The sequence below is a fragment of the Terrapene carolina genome, unplaced genomic scaffold, assembly GCF_002925995.2.
Source record: "Terrapene carolina triunguis isolate 2854851 unplaced genomic scaffold, T_m_triunguis-2.0 Scaffold89, whole genome shotgun sequence".
NCBI classification, from domain to species: Eukaryota; Metazoa; Chordata; order Testudines; family Emydidae; genus Terrapene; species Terrapene triunguis.
The window spans coordinates 31,671,964-31,691,471 of record NW_020664440.1 but is presented as its reverse complement, the minus strand read 5'-3'; the positions used below and the strand labels follow the sequence as shown (position 1 = coordinate 31,691,471).

The window sequence follows — 19,508 nt, the reverse complement described above, 5'->3', positions numbered from 1 at the left end:
CTTCCAACCATCCTGGTTCCCGTCTCTTGCCCAGTTCTCTGGTATCTCTTGCCAGCACTCTAGCTTCCTCTGGTGATGAAGAAACCCCCCATTTCTGCATTGTAACACTTCTAGGGAGTGATCCTTAGCTCATCAAAGGCTACATTATCTCTGAACGATCTCTCCGGAACCACTCCCCTTCTCAGTCTAGTCCTCACGATGCACGTTGCAAAGGTACAGATGACAGTCATTGGCTGTGCTCTTCCAGTCTGGCTTGGGGGATGATCAAATCTGCCACCTGTTTGGAGGAGCTCTGCTCAGAGGCCATTGCTGTTTCCTAAAGGCATCTTGCAAGGTGGGCTTGGGGTTGAACTTTAGCAGGATGAGCAGCTTCTGGCCTGTCCCACAGTGGGAACACTGGGAAGCGTAGCAGACAACTAGCCCAAAACCTCATGTTGCAGCACTGCCACGGTGGGGGGTGCCGGTAAAACACGTCAGAACATTTCAATGCAACAGCTTTCCTTAGCTCTGAGCCATCCCATGGAGCAGGCAGACCCAGCACAAACTCCCCTGCCCTCCTAAAATCTCACTCTGTCTGTTGGTTGAACGTAAATCTCAAGCCATGATATGTGTCAACCTCCAGCCTGGCTCTTGAGCAGGGCCATCTCCTCTTTTGTGTAGATGAGTTTCAAAGCTGCCAAAGGGATTTGGGTGCCCATGAGAGAGTGGTGTTACCCCTCTGTATGGCATAGGTGAGACTGCCAATGGGACAGCATATCCAGGCCAGAGATTTGAAAAATTGGAAAGGGCTCAGGACAGAGCCATGAGGAGGTTTGCAGGGTGGGGAAACGTGCCTTGAGAAGCTCAGCCCATTTAACTCAGTGATGCCAAGGTTAACTGGGGTGATTTGATCCCAGTCTGTCAGTCCCTATAGTGGGAGATTTGTGACAGTCAAGGGTGTGGGAATCTCCCAGACAAATGCCCAACAGGGCTGGGAATTGATGCCACACAAATTAACACTGGCAATAAGGGGCAAGTATTTCCCAGGGAGGGGATTCCCCCAGTGGAACAATTGACCTGCAGAGGGGGAGGGAAGATTCCCCATTGCTTGGAGTCTTTTAGTCCAGATGGGTTGTCTCTCGAGAAGCAGCACTTTGGCTCAGCCCAAGGGATGACCTGAATGCAAGGACCTCTGCAGGAGATACTAGGCGGGTGCTATGCAGGTGGAACTAGACTATCATAAAATGGCCTTACAAAGGGGATGTGGTGCCTAAGTGCCAGTGGTGGCTGTGAAAACCCTAGGCCCAGCTTGTGTGTTGGGAAGCAAGGGGCAGGCAAGGTGGGGGAGCTTTCTAGTCCTGCTACAGTACACTGCCAACCTTGCTGGTTTTCTTCATTACACTTTTGTTACCAAGCAGCATTGTGAAGGCATGACAGTGACTCCACAGCAGTGGCTGGAGGTTCTCCCTATGAACCACCTAAACTGCTGTGGGAGCCGTCAAGGAGGATAAGGACATTGCTGACATGCTATGTTCCTTTCCCTCAGCCCTCTGCACAGAGGATGCTGAGAGATACCTGCTCTTCTGTGGTAACAAAGATATGGTGCTACCAGGGACTGAGGTGTCAGAAGATGCAGTGCTGGAACCAATTTGATAGCAAGAAGTCAGCAAGACATCCAAGAGTTAACAAGAAAGAAGTAGATGAGATATTTTTAGGAGCACCTCCTTATAAACAGCTGCTCTATGGGATGGTAACAAATTTTGTGCCTATTTAAAAAAGCTCCAGAGAATCTTACTTCATTCCTCACTAAACTGTTTGGAAGAAACACAATCAACAAAGCCCTCAACGCTGGTGGTAGGAAGAGCTCTAACTGACCAGGAAAGTCAGGCTGGGCTTGTGTATTAGACTTCTTGGAGCATGTCTCCAAACTAAATGTCAGTGAAGGAGAATCAGCTCCTAGCATTCATTTGAACTCACAAAGGCTCTAGCAGAGTCCTTCCCAAGAGTGAGGAAAGTAGAAAGAAGTGGGGAGGGGAGAGAGAGAGAAACTTTTGCCATCTACCGGAAACTTGCTAGGACACAGGAAACAATGGGTAGCGTTAAATACATGGTCTGCTTTCATCGTGGTGAAAGATTCAGAGCAGAGCCCACAAGGTTCCACACCAGGTCAGTGTTTGATATAGTTAATGATCAGGAAGTGGGGGGTGAGCAGTGAAATGGCTAAATTTCCAGGTGCAATATGGTGGTCTGTAGAAGATGCCAAGTAGTGGCCCACCTTGTGCTTTATCAGTTACGATGTTGATCTGTGGGCATTCATGGTCTCTTGCTTCCATGCTGTCAGTGACTCAGGAGCAGATCACGCCATTTTTGAGAGTGCTGCTCCCCTGTCATCCACCTGACCCTTTCTAAATAGGTTACATACAGAGATTTTTAAAAAACAGGAGTACTTGTGGCACCTTAGAGACTAACAAATTTATTAGAGCATAAGCTTTCGTGGGCTACAGCCCACTTCTTCGGATGCATAGAATGGAACATATATTGAGGAGATATATACACACATTCCGATCACGCAAATCATCTCAGCGGGTTTCAGAAATACCTACCGGGGCAAATTATTACTCATTGCTCAATAAACTGCAATTCCTCTTGTTACCCAGGATCCTAGCATCGGTGTAGAGGCGATTAAAGAATTGTTTTTCTTCGGGTCCCTTGTCTTGTTTCAGTTCGTTATCACTAAATGAGCGCTCCTCTCTCCCCGCTTGTCACACCAGCGATTAGAAACTGGCTGATACCAACACCGGCGGGGAGCCGGGCCAGCTCGAGTAGGGGTTGGTGGTCCCTGCACCCTGGTGCCAGGTGAGCCGCGGGGGCTGTGAGGTTGCCTCCTGGACGTGCCGTTATGGGGGGTGGGGGGCTGGAGACGGGGGATGGAACCCAGGCGTCCGGGCTCCCGTTGGTCTGTGAGGGCAGCAGGCCCCGGGGTGGGGGTGTCCCTGGAGCTCGCATTTCCCGCGGCTGGGAGGGGAGGAGCGAGGCCGCCTCAGGACCCGATCTCCCGCGGCAGGGGTGGGACGGAAGCCAGGAGGCGGGTCCCCTCCGGCCAGAGAGGCGGGGTCTGCGCCTTGCTTCCGGGCCGGTGCTCCTTGTTCCCGGCTCGCACAACGTCACTTCCGTCGCGGTACTGTGTCCGGGTGCCCTACATGGAGGGGCTTCCGGTCGGAGGGGGAAGGGGCTGGGACGGAAGCGGCGCAGCAGCAAGGGCGTCCCGAGCGAGCAGCATGGCCCTGAACGCGGCAGGTACCGCCTGGGGGCGGGGCAGGAGGGGGAGAGGATCCCTTTGGGGGTGCCCTGAGCAGGGGATGGATTTAGGGAGGGGAGCAGGAAGGGCAGCTGAGCCTTGAGCTGGGAGCAGGAGTGGGGGCTGGGGAAGCAGAGGAAGGGGCAGCCCTGCAAGAGGTGACGATGGGGTTAGGGTGCTTGGGACATAGGGGCTCTAGTAGGGGCTGCGGGGAGGGACTGTGCTGTCAGGGGGCTGGTTGCGGTGGGAGCTGGCTCCCTAAGTAGTGCTAGAGCTGGTGGCATCTGGCAGCGGAGGGAAGGGGGCAACGCAGACCCTATTTAACTGCTTCAGCCCAGCTCAGCCTCTCATGGGCGCAGTGGCACTGTCCCTTCTAGATGGGCACAGCTGGCATCACTGCAGATTGGCATGGTGCTGGGTGAGGGAGCCCTGTACAAACATCTCCTGGGCCCCATCCCAAAGGTGACTGCATCTCAGTGTCAGGTATGGGGTCCCTGCTCTGACAGCTTGCAGGGATGCTGTGCGATGGCTTTGTCAACTTCCCATCTCCCCCTTCAGGCAACGATGATGGGAACTGGGAGCCACCTTCAGAGGCAGAGCTGAAGGTGATCCAGGCACGGAGGGAGCGGCAGGATAAGATCAGCAGAGTGATGGGCAACTACCTGCTCAAGGGGTACCGCATGCTGGGGGAGTGCTGCGAAGAGTGTGGGGTACGACCCGTGGCCTGTACGGGAAGCCTAATAGAGGACACTGTGCTCCAGGCAGGAGCAGAGGGCAGTGTGGGGGCCCCCAGCTATCCATCACTAGCTCTGCAAGGAGTGTCCTAGACCAGCTCCATCTCTTCTAGCCTGGGATCCAGTAGGGAGCAGGCTGGGGCCAGCCCTGTCATATGGATGGGCCTGTGGGTCTGATCCACGGGGGGGAGGGGAGGGATACTGGTCTGGGTGGCCCCATTGGTCTAATCTGGGAGGTGGGAAGGGTGGGATACTAGGATAAGTGGGCCCATGGATCTGATTGGGGGGAAAGGGAGGCATACTGAGCTGAATGGACCTCAGTCCCCAGTGTGAGTGGGAGCTTCCATCACCCAGCGGTGAGGGGGAGAGTTCCCTCCACCCCCACAGCATGGTATCCTCCCCTTCCCATGTGGACTATTCCACCCACCCACCCACCCTACTACATTGTGTTCCTGCCCCAGAGCAGGATAGGCTGTAGGGGAAGCTGCTCCACCCCAGGGCCATGCAGTCTAGTCCCTCCCATGTAATGGGGCTCCCAGCCCTCTGAGCGACAATTCCTGGCCTCACCCGCTCTCTTTCCTTCCCCTCCTTTTGCTCCCTCTCCCTCATCAGAGGCCTGAGGGTGGTTCTAGTTTGCCTTTGAGTTAGAGCTGGGGAGCAGCTCTGGTGTCACTGCCCCCCCCATCCTGGGACAACCCCCTCTTGCATTGCTCTGCCCTGAAGTCCCACACCAGGCTGTCTCTCCCTTACAGACCATCTTGCTCCAAGACAAGCAGAGGAAACTTTACTGCGTGGCCTGCCAGGAGCTCAACTCTGACATCGACAAGGACAACCCTGGTACGGCCCTTCCCAGCGACGTGCTGTCTGCCAGGGAGGTGTTCGAGTGGCATGGGAATAATGGGGGGATTGGCTGGCTCAGGGGCCACGGAATGGGACATGGGGCCTTTCCCCTCTAGGGGGACCAGCTCTGATCTAGTGCTGGTCACTGCATAGAACCTTTGGCATCCAGAAGGGCCCTGACCCAATGAGCTCACACTCTCAGCAGAAACAGGCTCCAAGAGGGGAAGGGACTTGCCCAAGGTCAGTGGCAGTGCTGGGAATAGAACCCAGGCGTCCCGGCTCCCAAGGCAGTGCTTCATCGCCTGCCCTCCCTCAGTTCAGCTGTGAGGCTGTGGCTGCGTCCTGCGTTGCACACTGCTGACCCCGGAAGCAGCTCTGGGACCTGCAGCTCTGACCCCATCTGTCCTCTCTCTCTTTCCAGCGCTGAATGCCCAGGCTGCCCTGTCCCAGGTCCGTGAGCGCCAGCTGGCCTCCACCTCAGAGGAGGCCACGCCCCTTGGGTACCTCCCAGCCACCCAGCAGCAGCCCCATGTGCCGCGCCCAGAACACTGTGAGGGGGCGGCCTCGGGACTCCGAGCTGCCGCCACTGCGGCTGCCATACCGCAGGCCCGGCCTGCCCCAACACCTGCCCTGCCTGCTAGCCCCCTGGCTGCAGCAGAGGATGCCATCCTCCAGAAGCTGGGCTGGGCCAGCCAGGAGCTCCAGCACAGCGCCTCCATCGAGCTCAGCCTCCAACTATGCAGCCTCATCCGCTCCTGCGCTGAGTCCTTGAAATGCCTCAAGGAGCTGACCCCACAGTGAGTCACTCATGTCGACTCCGGCCTCCTCAGGGGCAGTGGCCAGGCCCCAGAACACTGACTACACTTGGCACAGCCAGGCCTGGAGAGGGTGAGGACGCCCCCCCAGAGACTCTGTTTCGCCAGCCCCCTTCGGCTGGACAAAGATCCTGTTCTTTGTAGCTTCCGATAAAAACTCCAAAATCTTGTGAAAGACTCAATCTGATAATTTGGGGTCGGGGTGACCCAAAGCATCAGATGCACGGAGATGCCAGGCTGGATCTGATCTGGAGAGGGGGGATTCTATGTTGGATGGGCCATGGGTCTGATCTGGGGCAGGAGGAGCAGATGGGGCCAGCCCAGTTCTCCTTTGTTCCATTGTCTCTTGGTCTCACCCAGGCAGCTGTGGCAGGAGCCATGGAGCAGGCATCTGCCAGGCATATTGTAATATTGAGACAACAGCTATGCAGCCAGGATCCCACTGGGCTGGGCTTCCTGCCTGTCATGCCCTGTCCACCCCCCAATGGAACTCCTGGCCAGCTGGATGCTGGGGGAGAGGAGAGGGGGATTCCTGACTGCAGCACAGACAGTACCTGGCGCCAATGCCCCAGCTCACCACTAGGGGGTTGCTATGGGGGCTCAGTAGGGGGCACTCTCCAACTGTAGCCAGTACTGGTCCAAATGCCCTAGCATGGTGCTAGGGGATGCTTTGCTGCAGGAAGTGACGAGGGGTCTCAGTGGGGCACGCTCCCCTTCGTCAGTGATCACTAAATAGCCCACTGGAGTTTCACCAACAGTCGCAGCATCCACACCCAAGTCCCTACATTCTTCCTTGCATTGAAATCCTCCTTCGCTTCCTGTTGGTGGTTTTAAGCAATGAGTGAGGCGGCTGCACCTCAGTACTGGGAGAGGGACTTCTGTGTAAACATCCTTTCCGCCCCACCCTAGAATCAGCCACTTCTCAGCACCAGGCAAGCGACCCCTATATAAACAGCCCCCACCCCAGAGGCTGCTGCATCTCAGTACCAGGCAGAAGGGATTTCAGGTCAGGCCATTGTTATGCCCAGTGTGTAACCCCCAGGCCATACATCTTGGCCTGTGGCCTGAGATGTAGACATTGAAATTGACTAAGATCTGATTGTGAAATTATCTAGCCCAACGTCACAGTAAAATGGGAACACACTGTTCAATGAGCGTTTTCTCTGCTCTTTGTGATTCCTTAGTGCAGATTCCCAGTCTGGTTACTAAGGTGACCCACCAGCTTCCTTCTGAATTGTTTTGTGACTCACCATTACATATATGCACCCTCTCCCCAGCACTACAATCCTCATTCCAGCCCAGTGTGTAGGAGGTGGGGGGTGGGTTGGAGAGTGAGTTTGCCCTGCAGAATACCCGGAATGACGTGGGACCCCCACCCCGTCAGCCAGATCTCTCACACACTGCATGTGCAAGGTCAGGGGCAGAGTGGCGCACTGTTCAAAAGGCATCCCCCATCCAATACTGAATACAACTGTGTCTAGTTTTATCTCAGTACTGGATGGGGACAAGCCGCCCAAAAAGGGGACTGCCCAGTTCAAAGCCAGATGAGTGGCCTCCCTGCACTGCAATGGTGGCTCCCATCATAGGCGCAGACTCTGTGGGTGCTCCAGCCCTGGAGCACCCACAGAAAAAAATTGGTGGGTGCTCAGCACCCACCGGCAGCTCCCCGCCCCCCCTGCTCCAGCTTACCTCCGCCTCCTCCGTGAGCGCGCCGCCGCATCCTGCTTCTCCCCCTCCCTCCCAGCACTTGTGCCGTGAAACAGCTGTTTCTGGGGCAGGGAGGGAAAGGGGAGGAGGGGGAACATGGCAGGGCTGGGGGAAGAGGCGGGGCTGGAGTGGGGATTTGGGGAAGGGATCCAATAGGGCAGGGGTTCTCAAACTGGGAGTTGGGAGCCCTCAGGGTGTTGTGAGACTATTATGTGGGGGGTCGCAAGCTGTCAGCCTCCACCGCAAACCCTGCTTTGCCTCCAGAATTTATAATGGTGTTAAATATATTAAAAAGTGTTTTTAATTTATACGGGGTGAGCACACTCAGAAGCTTGCTATGTGAAAGGGGTCACCAGTACAAAAGTGTGAGAATCACTGCAATAGGGGTAGGGAGGGGGCGGAGTTAGGGCGGGGACTTTGGGGATGGGGTTGGAATGGGGGCGGGGCCAGGGGAGGGCAAAGGGTGGAGTTGGGGGCGGCACGGGCACCCACAGTGCGCCGGAGAAAGTTGGCGCCTATGGCTCCCATATCATAGCTGGACTCGGCTCCCTGCTTTGCTCCAGCAGTTGCCACCTGGTGCACAAGGTCGCAGTGCCACTCAGGTGTGGCTGAGCCCTGCCCAGACCCCGACTGAGAGCAGGGGAGCCCCACTTCAGGCCAGGCGCTACCCAGACTCTGACTGAGAGTAGGGGGCCCCCTTCAGGCTGGTGCTGCCCAGGCCCCCCTTGGGGGGGGGGGGGGGGCCCATTGGCCTAGGTGCTGCCCAGGCTGAGATTGTGCACCTCTGTGGGCTGGGCACTGTACAGACACACTGTGAGAGACAATCCTGCTTCCCAAAAGGTTACAGTCGAAACAACCAAAGGAAGGATTATATTGCTATGTGACCTGGGAAACGGACCAAGAAACGAAGGGCCTTGACCAAAGTCACACTGCATGTCAGTGCCAGAGCCAGGGATAGAACCCAGGAGTTCTGACCCCCATCACTGCCCCTGATCTCACCCCAGAGTTCCCTTCCAGGGTTAGGAATGGAACCCAGGAGTCCTGGCTGTCAGTTGGATGTGTGTGGGGGAGGGGAGGGGAGGGGGGGTGTTACAGCCTAGATGCCCGGGTTGGGGTAGCAGGCTGGATGGGCCCAAGCGTCTGAGCTGGGGAGGAATCGCCTTTTTGGTTTGGGACACGTCCGATCTGCCCCCTCCCCCCAGGCCTGCTGCTAGCTGAGGCCGCTGTTTTTCTCCAGCTAAGCGGCTTTCCCCACCCCACCCCACCCCCCAGGCGTCTGGCCAGAGGATTAGCATCCCAGGGCCGGCCTTCCCTGACGATGGGCCCCACCGCAGCCCTGGAAAGCGCCTATTGGTGGAGGCAGGGGGGGATCTGATCGCATAGTCCTGTCGCCCCCGCCCTCGGAGGAGCCAGGGCCCTGTTTGCCCTCAGGAAGGGGTCTCCCTGTGCTCCAGCTGCGGTTGCCCCTTTAAGCGCGCGGCAGCCTGCCCCCTTTTGGGAAGGGGGGGTCTGGCAGGGACCAGGTGGGGTGTGGTAGCGGCAGGCAGAGCAAACAAAGGGAGACCGGCGCAGGGAGAGCCGGCTCGGGGGCACGGATTAGGGAGCCCATCAGCTGTTGTCAGGCTGCCACGCCCCCTCTGTCCGTCTGTCTCTGTTCGAAGTGCTGCAGGACCTGGGTGGAGATCCGGATTCCGACCTCCCCGGGCCGTTGGGAGTGTGGCCGGCCAGCATCTGCACTCCTCCGCCTGAGAAGTCTTTCTCTGTCCCTCCATCCACCCCGACCCCCCCCCGGCTCCGCAGAGGGGGGTTCGGGGCCGGGAGCTCGCGGAACAAAGGGAGCAGGAAGAAACACCAGATGGAAAAATAGAAAGGAAAAAAGCGAGCTGGGAAGCGGAGGAGCGCGGATGGCAGCGGGAGGCGCCTGCGCCGCAGGGGCAGGAGGCTTGAGGATGAGCTGCCCTGAGATCCTGGGTTAGCCACGGGTGTTGAGCTGGGGCTCGGAATGATCCGCCCGGCCCTTTCCTAGCCGGGCCCCCAGGGTGGGGGAGTGAGGCCAGCATGAACCCCCCCGCCCTGAGCTGCTAGATCAGCCTGGGTCTGCGCTAGCCAGGGCGCTGCAGGGGCTGGCTGACAGAGGGGCAATCGGCCCGTTAGAAAGCTGCAGGGGCACATTCCCGAGGGCATACGGCCCCTGGCAAGGGCTGCTGGCATCCAGGACGGTCCTATTAGGGCATAGTTAGCTCGGCTCTGGCTGTCCCCCATAGACATTGTTTGGGAGCCTAGTAAAAGAGCCCTGTCCCCCACCCCGCAGAGTCAGGCTTTGGAAGGGGACAGAAAGGGAGATTCCTGTGTAACCCAGAGTGGCCCAGACTCACCTCTGCCATTGGCTGGGCTTATCTCCCTAGAAGCTCTTTCTTTCTTTCTTTCCCCATCTCCTGTCCACGATGAACGGCCTCCAGGCACCCCAGGACTGCCTGGGGGGCAATGTCTGCTCCATCGAAGGTCTCCCCCCACTTCCCAAGGGCCTCAGCGGGATCCTCAACTCCAGTGGCGGCTCGTGGCGTGAGATTGAGAAAGTGTACAGCAAGAAGACACGGATCCAGGATGACCTGAGCAAGTCACGGGCAGCCTCTGAGAAGCTGCTGCGGAGCAAACCAGCCAACCTGGACTCAGCGCTGGCCATGCTGCGCAAGGAGATGGTAACCGCGCCCCTGCCCCCCATAGCACAGCCTCCCCCATGTGGCACATCCCCTCTGCTCTCCCACGAGGTTCTCCCTGCCTCCGATGCTCCCCTTTGCCGGGGTGGGCCTGCTGGGGTTCCTGGGGCAGCAGGCAGTGTGTATACGTGTTTGGGGGAAGGGGGAGACTTCCCTCCCAGAGCTTGGGACCTTGGCGGGGCTGGGGGATTTCGCCACGTCTCACTGCGAGTCTCACCATTTTTGGTGTTGCTCTGAAGCCCCGTGCAGGGAATTGTGGGAGAGTTGTCAGCTCTCCTTGATTAGCCCTTGTCCACACCCCAAGCTGTCCTGCTCAAAAAGCTCTGGGCTAAAGTACAGCAATGCCTGCTAGTGTGGATGCAGCTATAATGGGATAAAGGTGCTAATCCCAGGATAGCTATTCCTGATTGAGAAGGAGACTAAACAAAACTAGGCTAAGGCACCTTTATCCCAGTATAACTGTAGCCACGCTAGGTATTGTCCTCCTACAGCTCTGTGGGTGTAAAATCACACACACACGTCCCAACTGACACGGTTGCACCCTGACAAACAACAACACTAGCTAGTGTCTAGCTCTCCTTTCCGGGGGAAAAGCTGGAGAATGTGACCAAGCTACAGCTGTCCCCCCACCCCCACCCCCGGGCTCCAAGGCAGCAGGCAAAGAAATAGGACCCATGATTATATATTCAGGGGCAGGGGGTGTCTGGCTTACAATTTTTCAACTGCTTGGGGTTGGCATGACTGAATGTGATTGGCACCGGGGTCAAAGTGTCTTTGGTTGTGTTTGTGTCCATGTGCATGTGTAACTTTGTGTTGGTGTCTCTGTGTGTATAGGTGGAAGGAGCATGTATTGTGTATTGTAAATACCTAGCATGTGGGGGGTGCACACAGGTGCATGTTTGTGTACCTGTGTGTGTAGCATTGTGTTGGGTCTGGGCACAAATGCACGTGTTTCTGTGTGAATGTCCATGCTGTGTATAAAGTGTGTTCTGTACATATGGGGGACATTCTCTGGTCTGTGCTATACAGGAGATCAGGCCAGATGATCTAATGGTCCCTTCTGGCCTTGAAATCTATACATCTCTGTGTAATTAATAGTAGTAATATGAGGTAGAAATGAGGTTGTGAGGGGCCTAATGGGGGTTTCCCCATTGAAGACAAGTTGAGGGAGTCCAGGCTTCATTGGCATAGACATGTCCAACGGGCACCCCAGAGGTATATTGGTAGGACAGCCCTTGCAATGATTGTGCATAGAAGATGACCCAGAGGGGAGCCAAAGACTTGGGACATCAGATACATTCAAGGAGGATAGGTCCATCAAAATGGCTATTAGCCAAGATGGTCAGGGATGCAACCCCTCACTCTGGCAGTCAGAAGCTGGAACTGGATGACAGGGGATGGATCACTCTGTAATTGCCCTGTTCTGTTTATTCCATCTGAAACATCTGGCACTAGCCATCGTCGGAAGACAGGATACTAGGCTAGATGGACCATTGGTCTGACCTTTTATGACCATTATGTTCTTATGACATGGCCCAGATATAAGCAGAAATTAGAGAGATCGGTTTGCACAACAACCAGATGTCTGATCATGGGGTTTGGAAGAAGAAGGCTGTAAAGATCACCAACCCCGAATAGGGAAGTAGCAAGAAGGAAGAAAAGGAAGAGTAGTAGCATCTAGGAGCCCTTGTCATGGAGCAGGCCCCCATTGCACTAGGCGCTGTACAAACACAGATGAAATCGTGTGCGCGCCCACACTGCCATGCTGCTGTGAATGTGCACTGTGTTCATAGAATAAGCATGTGTGGTGATATCTGTGTGTACAGGCATTGACACACATTAAATACGTGCATACATGCTCTGAGTGTCTATAGGTATGAGAACACACACACAGCACAGGTCTCATTCCTCCCAGCGGGGGCAGCAGAGACAGCCACACTGTTGGTGGGGTGGAATAGCAAGTGGCCGAGGTGTGGATTGAGTCATTGGCTGAGCAGTGGGGCTGCGGGTTGGGATGAGGGGTACCAGGGAGCCATAAGGGGGAATAGACCCAACTGTGACAGACCCTCCCGGTCCCTCTCCCCCTAGGTGGGCCTGCGCCAGCTGGACATGTCCCTGCTGTGCCAGCTGTGGTCGCTGTACGAGTCGATCCAGGAGTACAAGGGGCTGTTCCAGGACATGTCGTCGTCCCTGCACTCTGAGGGCTCCTACGCCGCTGAGAATGGCTTCTCTGATGAGGACGATGAGTTTGAGGTGGAGCCGCCGGGCCCTGACGTGCGCAAGGAGACCCCACTGCTGGGCCGGCTCAGCCTGCCTCAGCCCCAGAACTCCCGTGACCAGTGGCTGCAGGACTCCTTCCACATCACCATCTGAACCCTGCAGCCACCACAGCCTCACCCCGTTTGGAGTAGTAGCATGTGTAGCTGGGAGCTCCCTACAGCACCCCTTGTTGGGAGAGGCCAGGGCTGGAGTAGCCTGGCTCTCCCCCTGGAGCCAGCACGCCTGCCCCGCTCCCTATAGTGCCCCATGCTGGGAGAGGCCAGGGCTACAGTATCTGGGAACTCCCTCTATAGCCAGCACATCTGCCCCGCTCCCTATAGTGCCCCAGGTGGGGAGAGGCTGGGGCAGTGCATTTTCTGGCATTGCTGCAGGTAGGATCATGTTAGCAGTTTTTAGTGCCTCAGCCATGAGCCAAAAATGGCCACTTTTAAGATATTTTAAAAAATAAAATTTAAAAACATTTGACACATAGGGGGAAAACCTCCTGAAGTGGGAGAGGTGAAATGTAATATATACAGCATGTCGGGGCTCGAACCCCACCAGAGCTGTGAAATAAATCCTCAGAAACCGACTCGGCCGTGTATTATTCCAATACCTAGGAGTGGGAGTCAGGACTTGGGAAAATAACTGCAGCATTTGTGTCGGACCCACTGGAGTTCTAGTTTTGTCCCCCCACTCTCACTGGCCCCACAGGGTAACTGACATGACCAAGAGTTACGCTCCCTGTTCCAATTGCCAGCTGGGCCCATTGGAGACTGCAGGAAGGGAGGGGGATGGAGGACAGATCCCAGCAGCTGGGGAGGAGGGTGGCGTGGGGAGCACAGGGCAAGGGGGGTCATGGAGGGGTCCTGGCAGTGGGGGAGGAAGGCAGCATAGGGCGAGCAGCCCAAGGGGAGGGGTCCCAGCAGTGTGGGGGGAACATGGGGAGACAGACTCCAAACCATGGTTTAATCTTTCCTTGTCACAGTGTGATTTTGGGGCTGATCTTGTGGTGTTTGAATGTTCAGGGTTGGTGACACCGTGTTTTCCCAAAAAAACCTAGCGGTTGCTCCTGCCCCACCTGCTTGGGAACAGAAGGGGCAGAGGTGTTGAACCTAGGGGGTTCTGTGCACTGCTTAATTTGTAATGAAAGAGATGCCAGGGCTCAAGCAATCTTTTTACTTTCATAACTGACATGGCAAGCCCAGAGGTGCCGGGGCTAGGATCTGCTAAGCCAAGAGGCTGAGCCCTGGCAAAAACTGGCTGAGAGAATTCTTGCAGAGACGGTTCATGGCCAGCAGGCGGGGCCATGGGTCTGAATTTCAGCCCCCAGGGAGATGGGCTCATGGCTCCATTAGCAGGATGGGGGGGGGAGGATCCTATCCCTCTAGTCCCCGCCAGTTTTGGTGTCCATCCCCCCCAGGCCGATCGAGGGGACACTGGCGTCCCTGAACCCTCAGATCCCACACTGTGTCCAGCTCTGGTCCGCAGGATCCCCACACACAATGGCCTTGCCGGCCCCACTTCCTCCTATTCTCACTCAGCAACTCTGGCAGGAAGCCCCCTGCAGGGCTGGGAGGGGAGGGGCAATTCTGTGGGCCTGTTACCCTTAGCCCCTCCCCATCCCACTCCAGGGAGGGACTGGGCCTCACAGCAGGGCCTGGGCCTGGCTGGACAATACATCCTATCCCAACCTTCTCCCAGCTGGGGGGCAACTGAGTGGTCTAAATTATACCAACTCTACAGTTCTGGGAGCAGCATGGGATCTAGTGGGTGGGCTAGGAGCCAGGACTCCTGGGTTCTATTCTCACCTCTGGGAGCGCAGTGGGGGGTCAGGGTTTCTATTCCCATTTTGCTTATTTTTTTTGCCCCAAATGAGTGCAGAGGCCTCTGCAGGATCCAGGACTCCCATGGCTGAGTGCCCTTGAGGCACACCGTGCATGGCAAATACCAGTCTGTTCTTCTGCCCTGACTCCTGTCCCCCCTAGTGTTCACCAGTATGTTCTACAGCTGCCAATCCCTGCTCTGCTGTCAGCCCCCAGGTCTGTGCCCCCTACACTGGAATGGGGCGGGGGGGGGGGTAGAGGCAGACTGGGAAGGGGCTGCCAGTTCTTCCCATGCTGACAGCCCACCCCCTCTCACCCTCCCTTCCCAGCTGGGGTGGGCATGGCTATAGAAGACCAGCCCTGAGACAGGATTGCTCAGTGTTTGGCAAGATAAACTACAATGGAAAGGGCCTGGGTGGGCTTGGGAGGGCATCCCTAGGGCTGCCGGACAGGAGTGAGGGGCACCAGCAGGGCTTGGGGGAAGGCCCAAGGCTGGGCTGGCAGAGGGCTGTGGGTCAGGATTGAGGGGCACCGGCAGGGCTGGGGGGAAGGCCCAGGGCTGGGGTAGCAGGGGACTGTGGAACAGGAGTGGGGACCAAGATGTGACACCCTGGTTCAGATGCAGATTCTGCTGAGTTAACAATGAGATGGGGGCTGGTGATTCAGCCGCTGACTCAGAGGCAGCTGGTTTTGTATGGGGCAGTGGGGACACATTGCCCCCCCCCCACACACACACACACACTTTGAAATGGTCACATCAACCCCTGTGGGTGGGGGGTGGGGAAAGGGCTCATCCCAGATCCAGACCTGTGTTTGGAGCATGGCAGGAGTCCAGGACTGTGGCTCACTGACAAGCAACATGTGACATGTGTGTGGTTGCACACGGGGCACATGAGCTCACCATCAACTGCCCGTGGCTGTCCAGACACCCTGCCACACGTGACACACACACAAGTGACAGGCAGATGTGTGGCCACAGGCTTGTGCACCCGCCTGTGGCTGTGCGTGAGTAGTCACAGGGGAGCCATGGGGGAGGCCTATGTGCATGTGGCTTGCATGTGTGTGACCCTGCCAGGCAGGGATCCTTGTGCCAATGCCTGTGCTGGCGTGTGCACTTTTGCAGGAGGCTGCATGTGGCAGGAGGCCCCTGCCCGGGGCTGGGGGGAGCTGGCTGCTCTCTGGGCCTGGCAGGCCGTTTCTAAATTTGGGGTGGTGAATTTTCCACCCCGGAGCGCAGGCGGCTCCGATGCCAGGACCCAGCTCGGCTTACTGGGTATTTATACCCGCTGAGCCTGCGGGCAGCTATGTGAGCAGGGGGATGGGAGCAGTTCAGTGGGGGAGGGGCAGGGGGGTTGGGCTGGGGAAGTTGTGGGGAGGGGGAGGGTCTGTCTCCAGTCTGGTCTTAGTTGTGACCCCCAGTTGTGATCCTCCCCCCCATACTGTGTCACTTCCCCTGCCTCGCCCCCCCCTCCTGCCCAGGACTGAGATAACCTAGTTCCTCAGGGAAGTAATGGTGTGTGGGGGGGCAGATATTTGGGGGGGTGTCCAGAGAAGGGGCATAGGGGTGCAGTGGGAACTTTTTAATCGACCTCAGATCTATTTACCCCTTCTCCCGCCCCTACAAAAACGGTGTCCCTCAACTGTGAATCCCTGGGTGTTGGGGGGGCAGCTGCTGTCCACCTCCCAGGCTGCCCCCCATCTGCACCTCCCCCACATCATCAATCCCCCACTCTTCCCGTCCCCCCTCACTACCCCCAGCTACCCCCACTCTTTCCCCATCCCCTCCATTTAGCCCCCCTCCCATTCTCCCCATCTACCCCCGACTCCTCACCCCCCATGTACTCCCACCCCCAATATCAGAGCCCCTCCCCCATCGCCCCAGACGTGCCTGGGCTAAAGCGCCCACCCTGGTGGGTCGCATTTCCAGTAACGGCCCCATTTACCCCCAGCCCCGCCCTACCCCCCACCCCTGCCCCCTGGCTGAGGGGAGCCGGGCTCGCGCCTTTCTCTGCTTCTCCTTTCGCCTCCTTCTGCTTCTTGTTTCGTCTCAGCGCGAACTTCCTGAGCGGGGCGAGCCCGGCCCAGCCCAGCCCAGCCCAGCCCAGCGCTCACCCCCGGCGCCCCGAGTCCCGGGGAGGGGCGTGCGGGATCCAGGAAGCGCAGACACGGCCGGCCGACAGGCGCTGGCAGCCTGGCACGGCTCCCTCGGCCCCTCGTTCGCATTCGCCGGAGTTTTCCCTTCTCTCCCTGTCGGACTCGGACACGGGAACCGAGTTGGAACTGATCTGCCCGGCGTCTGGCCCGGGGGCAGAGAGCGGGACCGGGGAGACACCGGGGGTGAGAGCCAAGCGCCCCCCGGGATCGGGGTGTCCGGGCCGGGGGGGAGAGCCAAGAACCCCCCTGGTGTCGGGGGGGAGCTCAGCCCCCCAGAGCTCGGGGTGTCCGGTGGGAGCCCAGCCCCGCAGGGATCGGGTGTCTGGGGGGAGCCCAGTCCCCCTCAGGTGTCGGGGCGGAGCCCAGCCCCCCAGAGCTCGGGGTGTCCGGGGGAAGCCCAGCCCCCCTAGGGATCGGGGTGTCCGGGGGGAGAGCCAAGCTCCCTCCCAGAGATCGGGGTGTCCGGGGGGTAAGCCAAGCCACCCGTGATTTTTCAGGGAGCCCCGTTGGCTCAGTGCCCGCATCCAAGCCGTCGCCGCTCGGGTGTTGTTTTCCGGCAGCCTCGGGGTCTGGGACGATGGGCACCGCGGGGCATCGGCCGGGGCCGCGGGGGCAGCCGTGACCTGAGAGGCGCCTGGTCCGGCTCGGCGGGGGGCTGCTCCGCGGGACCCCCCACGAGCCGCGATGAGCTCCGCGTGGAAGAGACTCCAGCGCGTGGGAAAACGCGCCTCCAAGTTTCACTTCGTGGCCTGTTACCAGGAGCTGATGGTGGAGTGCACCAAGAAATGGTGAGTGGGGCCAGCCCCGCCCTGGGGCAGACGCGGCCCGGGTCGCAGCCAGCCTTGCGTGGGGCACAGGTGGGCACGGGGACCCCAGGGTATTTAATGGGGCAGAGGTGCGCATGGGGGGACCCTAGTATATTTTATGGGGCAGAGGTGGGCACGGGAGACCTCAGTATATCTAATGGGGGAGAGGTGGGCATGGGGACCCCAGGATATCAAAGGGTTAGAGGTTGGCTCGGGGTACCCCAGTATATCTAAGGGGGAGATTAGGAATGTGAGGATGAGGGAAGGATTGGGGGGGTTGTCACAGGGAGAGGGAAGCTCTTCTCAGCCTCTTATTTTTGTTTATTAACATGAGTTAATTAATCAAGGAGACTTAAGGAGGGGGCCAGGTACCTCTGGCGGGGCTGGGGGGAATTAACTCTTTCTTAACTGACAGACCCCAATGGGGGACAGGGTGGGGGTCAGTTGTTTCACTCTGGAAATGGTTTTTCCCCTATTTTAGCCATAGAAAGGGAGCCTCCCAAAATACTGTTGGGAGGGGTGACTGAGTGAGAGGAGCCCAGGTTGTTGTCATGGGGGAGCTGTCAAGGCTGGTCTGGAAGATGGGACACTCCCCTCCCTGGTCATGGTGGGGAAATTTGGGCATGGGGGGGGGAATTGAGGGTGGAAAGGGGTCAGTCCCCACACTCCAGTTTATAGTGGTTGAGACTCCCCCTCCTACTCTGACCCCATGTTCCTGCTTCCATCCCAATGCTCCCCATTTCCAAATCTCCCCCCTGCTGAGCCCAGCTCCTGTAGCAGCTCCTGGGTCAGAGGGGAGCGCCCTGGGGCTGGTCTCTGCACAGAGATGTGAGGAGGCCTGGTTCTTGTGGAGCTGGGAAGAGTGATTGTAGATTTGGTGGGTCAGGGGCAAAGTCTGAGGGCCCAGCCTACTGTGGGACTTGGTTGATGCAGACTGCCCCCCTCAGGCCCAGGTGGCAAACCAGCCACGGGTCTTCCCCCCCCCCCCCCCATGCCACCTGTGGAGGTGTCTCTCAGTCCATGCAGGGCTTGTGTGGGAGGGGAAATCTAGAGCTGAATCTAGGACTCAGGGACTAGCAGGAGGTAGGGGCATCCCTCCAGGATGGGGGGCAAAGCAGAAGAATTGAGAACATGCTCTAGAACACAGGGATTGGCAGAAGGTGGGTGTCGCTCAAAGCTTGGAAGAGGGGCTGGGGCACGAGGAATCTAGACCGTGCACTAGACCATGGGGAGTGACAGGTGGTGGTGGCGTTCCTCTAGGATTGGGATATGGTTGGAGTCTAGAGCATGCTCTAGAACATGGAGATAGGGGGAATCTCTTAATGTCCTGTTTTAGGGGGTGGCTAGAGCTGGAGACATCCCCTGTGATTTAGGGGGAACCTAGAAGTGGAAAGATCCCCCTCTCCCAAGCTCTGGACCATCTCCATGGAAATGGGAGGAGCCAGCAGGGGGGAGAGCTGGTGGGATTTTTTTTAACTAAAATGACCTTAAAAGGGATTCATGGAAAAATGATAAATATTTAGTGACAGCAGCTAAAAATAGAATCAGGAGGGAGGGGTAGGGGGCCTGGGGAGGGGGGCAGAGGAGGGGGACAGAGAGACTGTAGGAAGAGTGGGCTTATTGGGATGGGGGGCAGGATAAAGGCCTCTCTTTGGGATTAGATCAGGGGCCCTTGCAGAGCAGAAGTGTCCCAACTGGGTCCCCCAGGCTCCCCCCCTTCCCTTCAAATCCCCGCCCTCAAATGCTCCTTCCCCCCCTCTCTGTGGTTCCGCCCCACAATCTCTCTCCCTCAGGGGCTCCTCCTGCTTTCCCAAATGCCCCTCCCCTTTCCTCATTGTCCCTCCTCTTCCCCCCATGATCCCTCCCTGTTCTCCAGCCCCACCCTCATGCTTCCTCTCCCACCTCTCCTGTTGCCATGCCCCAGGGATTTCCCCCACCACGATCCCTGGATTGGGCCCAGAGCCTCAGTCCCTCTCTCCCCAGCCTGGTGGGTATCTCCCTGCCCCCTGGGCTCCGGCTACCCCCGATCCAGGCCTGTGGAGGAGTTAGGGGGGTATCAGGTTTCCCAGCAAGACACCAATTTAGCTCAGCACCTGCACAGATGCTCTGATCTCCGACCCTCTCCTGACAGAGCTAAATTTAGCCCCTTGGCCACAAGCCCAGGAGGGAGGAAGTTGCTTGTAAACTGGCCCAGGTCTCAGAGCAATGCACCTGGACAGGGGCTCAGGGCTGGAGTTGCAGGGGGCTGCAGGTTGAGAGTGAGGAGCATTGGCAGCTGGGAGGGGAAGCCCAGAGCTGGGATAGTGTGGAGCTGTGGACCAGGAGTGAGGGGCACCGGCAGAGCTGTAGGTGGTGTGGCCAGGGCTGGGCTAG

General features: G+C 57.9%; 3 protein-coding genes across 5 annotated transcripts in view; all 3 read left to right on the top strand.

Annotated features, from left to right (window-relative positions):
• Window positions 1–3,179: 3,179 nt before the first annotated feature.
• Window positions 3,180–5,836, top strand: ZNRD2 (zinc ribbon domain containing 2). Its single transcript, XM_024198835.2, has 4 exons — window positions 3,180–3,276; window positions 3,836–3,987; window positions 4,764–4,848; window positions 5,273–5,836. Exons 1-4 carry the CDS (start codon window positions 3,180–3,182, stop codon window positions 5,650–5,652), a joined length of 714 nt encoding a protein of 237 aa, XP_024054603.1. The 3' UTR covers window positions 5,653–5,836.
• A 2,938-nt stretch (window positions 5,837–8,774) lies between these two features.
• FAM89B (family with sequence similarity 89 member B) lies at window positions 8,775–12,941 on the top strand. Its single transcript, XM_024198797.3, has 2 exons — window positions 8,775–10,072; window positions 12,179–12,941. The coding sequence occupies exons 1-2, from the start codon at window positions 9,818–9,820 to the stop codon at window positions 12,461–12,463; spliced, it is 540 nt and encodes a 179-aa protein (XP_024054565.1). The 5' UTR covers window positions 8,775–9,817; the 3' UTR covers window positions 12,464–12,941.
• A 3,239-nt stretch (window positions 12,942–16,180) lies between these two features.
• The window catches only part of EHBP1L1 (EH domain binding protein 1 like 1), a 27,613-nt gene continuing 24,285 nt past the window's right edge, over window positions 16,181–19,508 (top strand). For 2 of the 3 annotated variants that reach the window (XM_029911169.1, XM_024198801.2), the window contains exons 1-2: window positions 16,181–16,512; window positions 16,890–17,117. In XM_029911169.1, coding sequence (XP_029767029.1) covers window positions 17,014–17,117 — 104 coding nt within the window. In that variant the 5' untranslated portion in view covers window positions 16,181–16,512; window positions 16,890–17,013. The remainder of the gene's footprint in view (window positions 16,513–16,889; window positions 17,118–19,508) is intronic. The other variant, XM_024198802.2, reaches the window with a different exon arrangement.

Bases quoted from the DNA above. Each gene is read 5' to 3' on its own strand.
- ZNRD2 (XM_024198835.2), top strand. From the start codon at position 3,180: ATGGAGGGGCTTCCGGTCGGAGGGGGAAGGGGCTGGGACGGAAGCGGC. The intron at 3,988-4,763 runs GTACGACCCGTG...TCTCCCTTACAG, and splicing joins AGTGCTGCGAAGAGTGTGGG to ACCATCTTGCTCCAAGACAA. The intron at 4,849-5,272 runs GTACGGCCCTTC...CTCTCTTTCCAG, and splicing joins CATCGACAAGGACAACCCTG to CGCTGAATGCCCAGGCTGCC.
- FAM89B (XM_024198797.3), top strand. From the start codon at position 9,818: ATGAACGGCCTCCAGGCACCCCAGGACTGCCTGGGGGGCAATGTCTGC. The intron at 10,073-12,178 runs GTAACCGCGCCC...CTCTCCCCCTAG, and splicing joins CCATGCTGCGCAAGGAGATG to GTGGGCCTGCGCCAGCTGGA.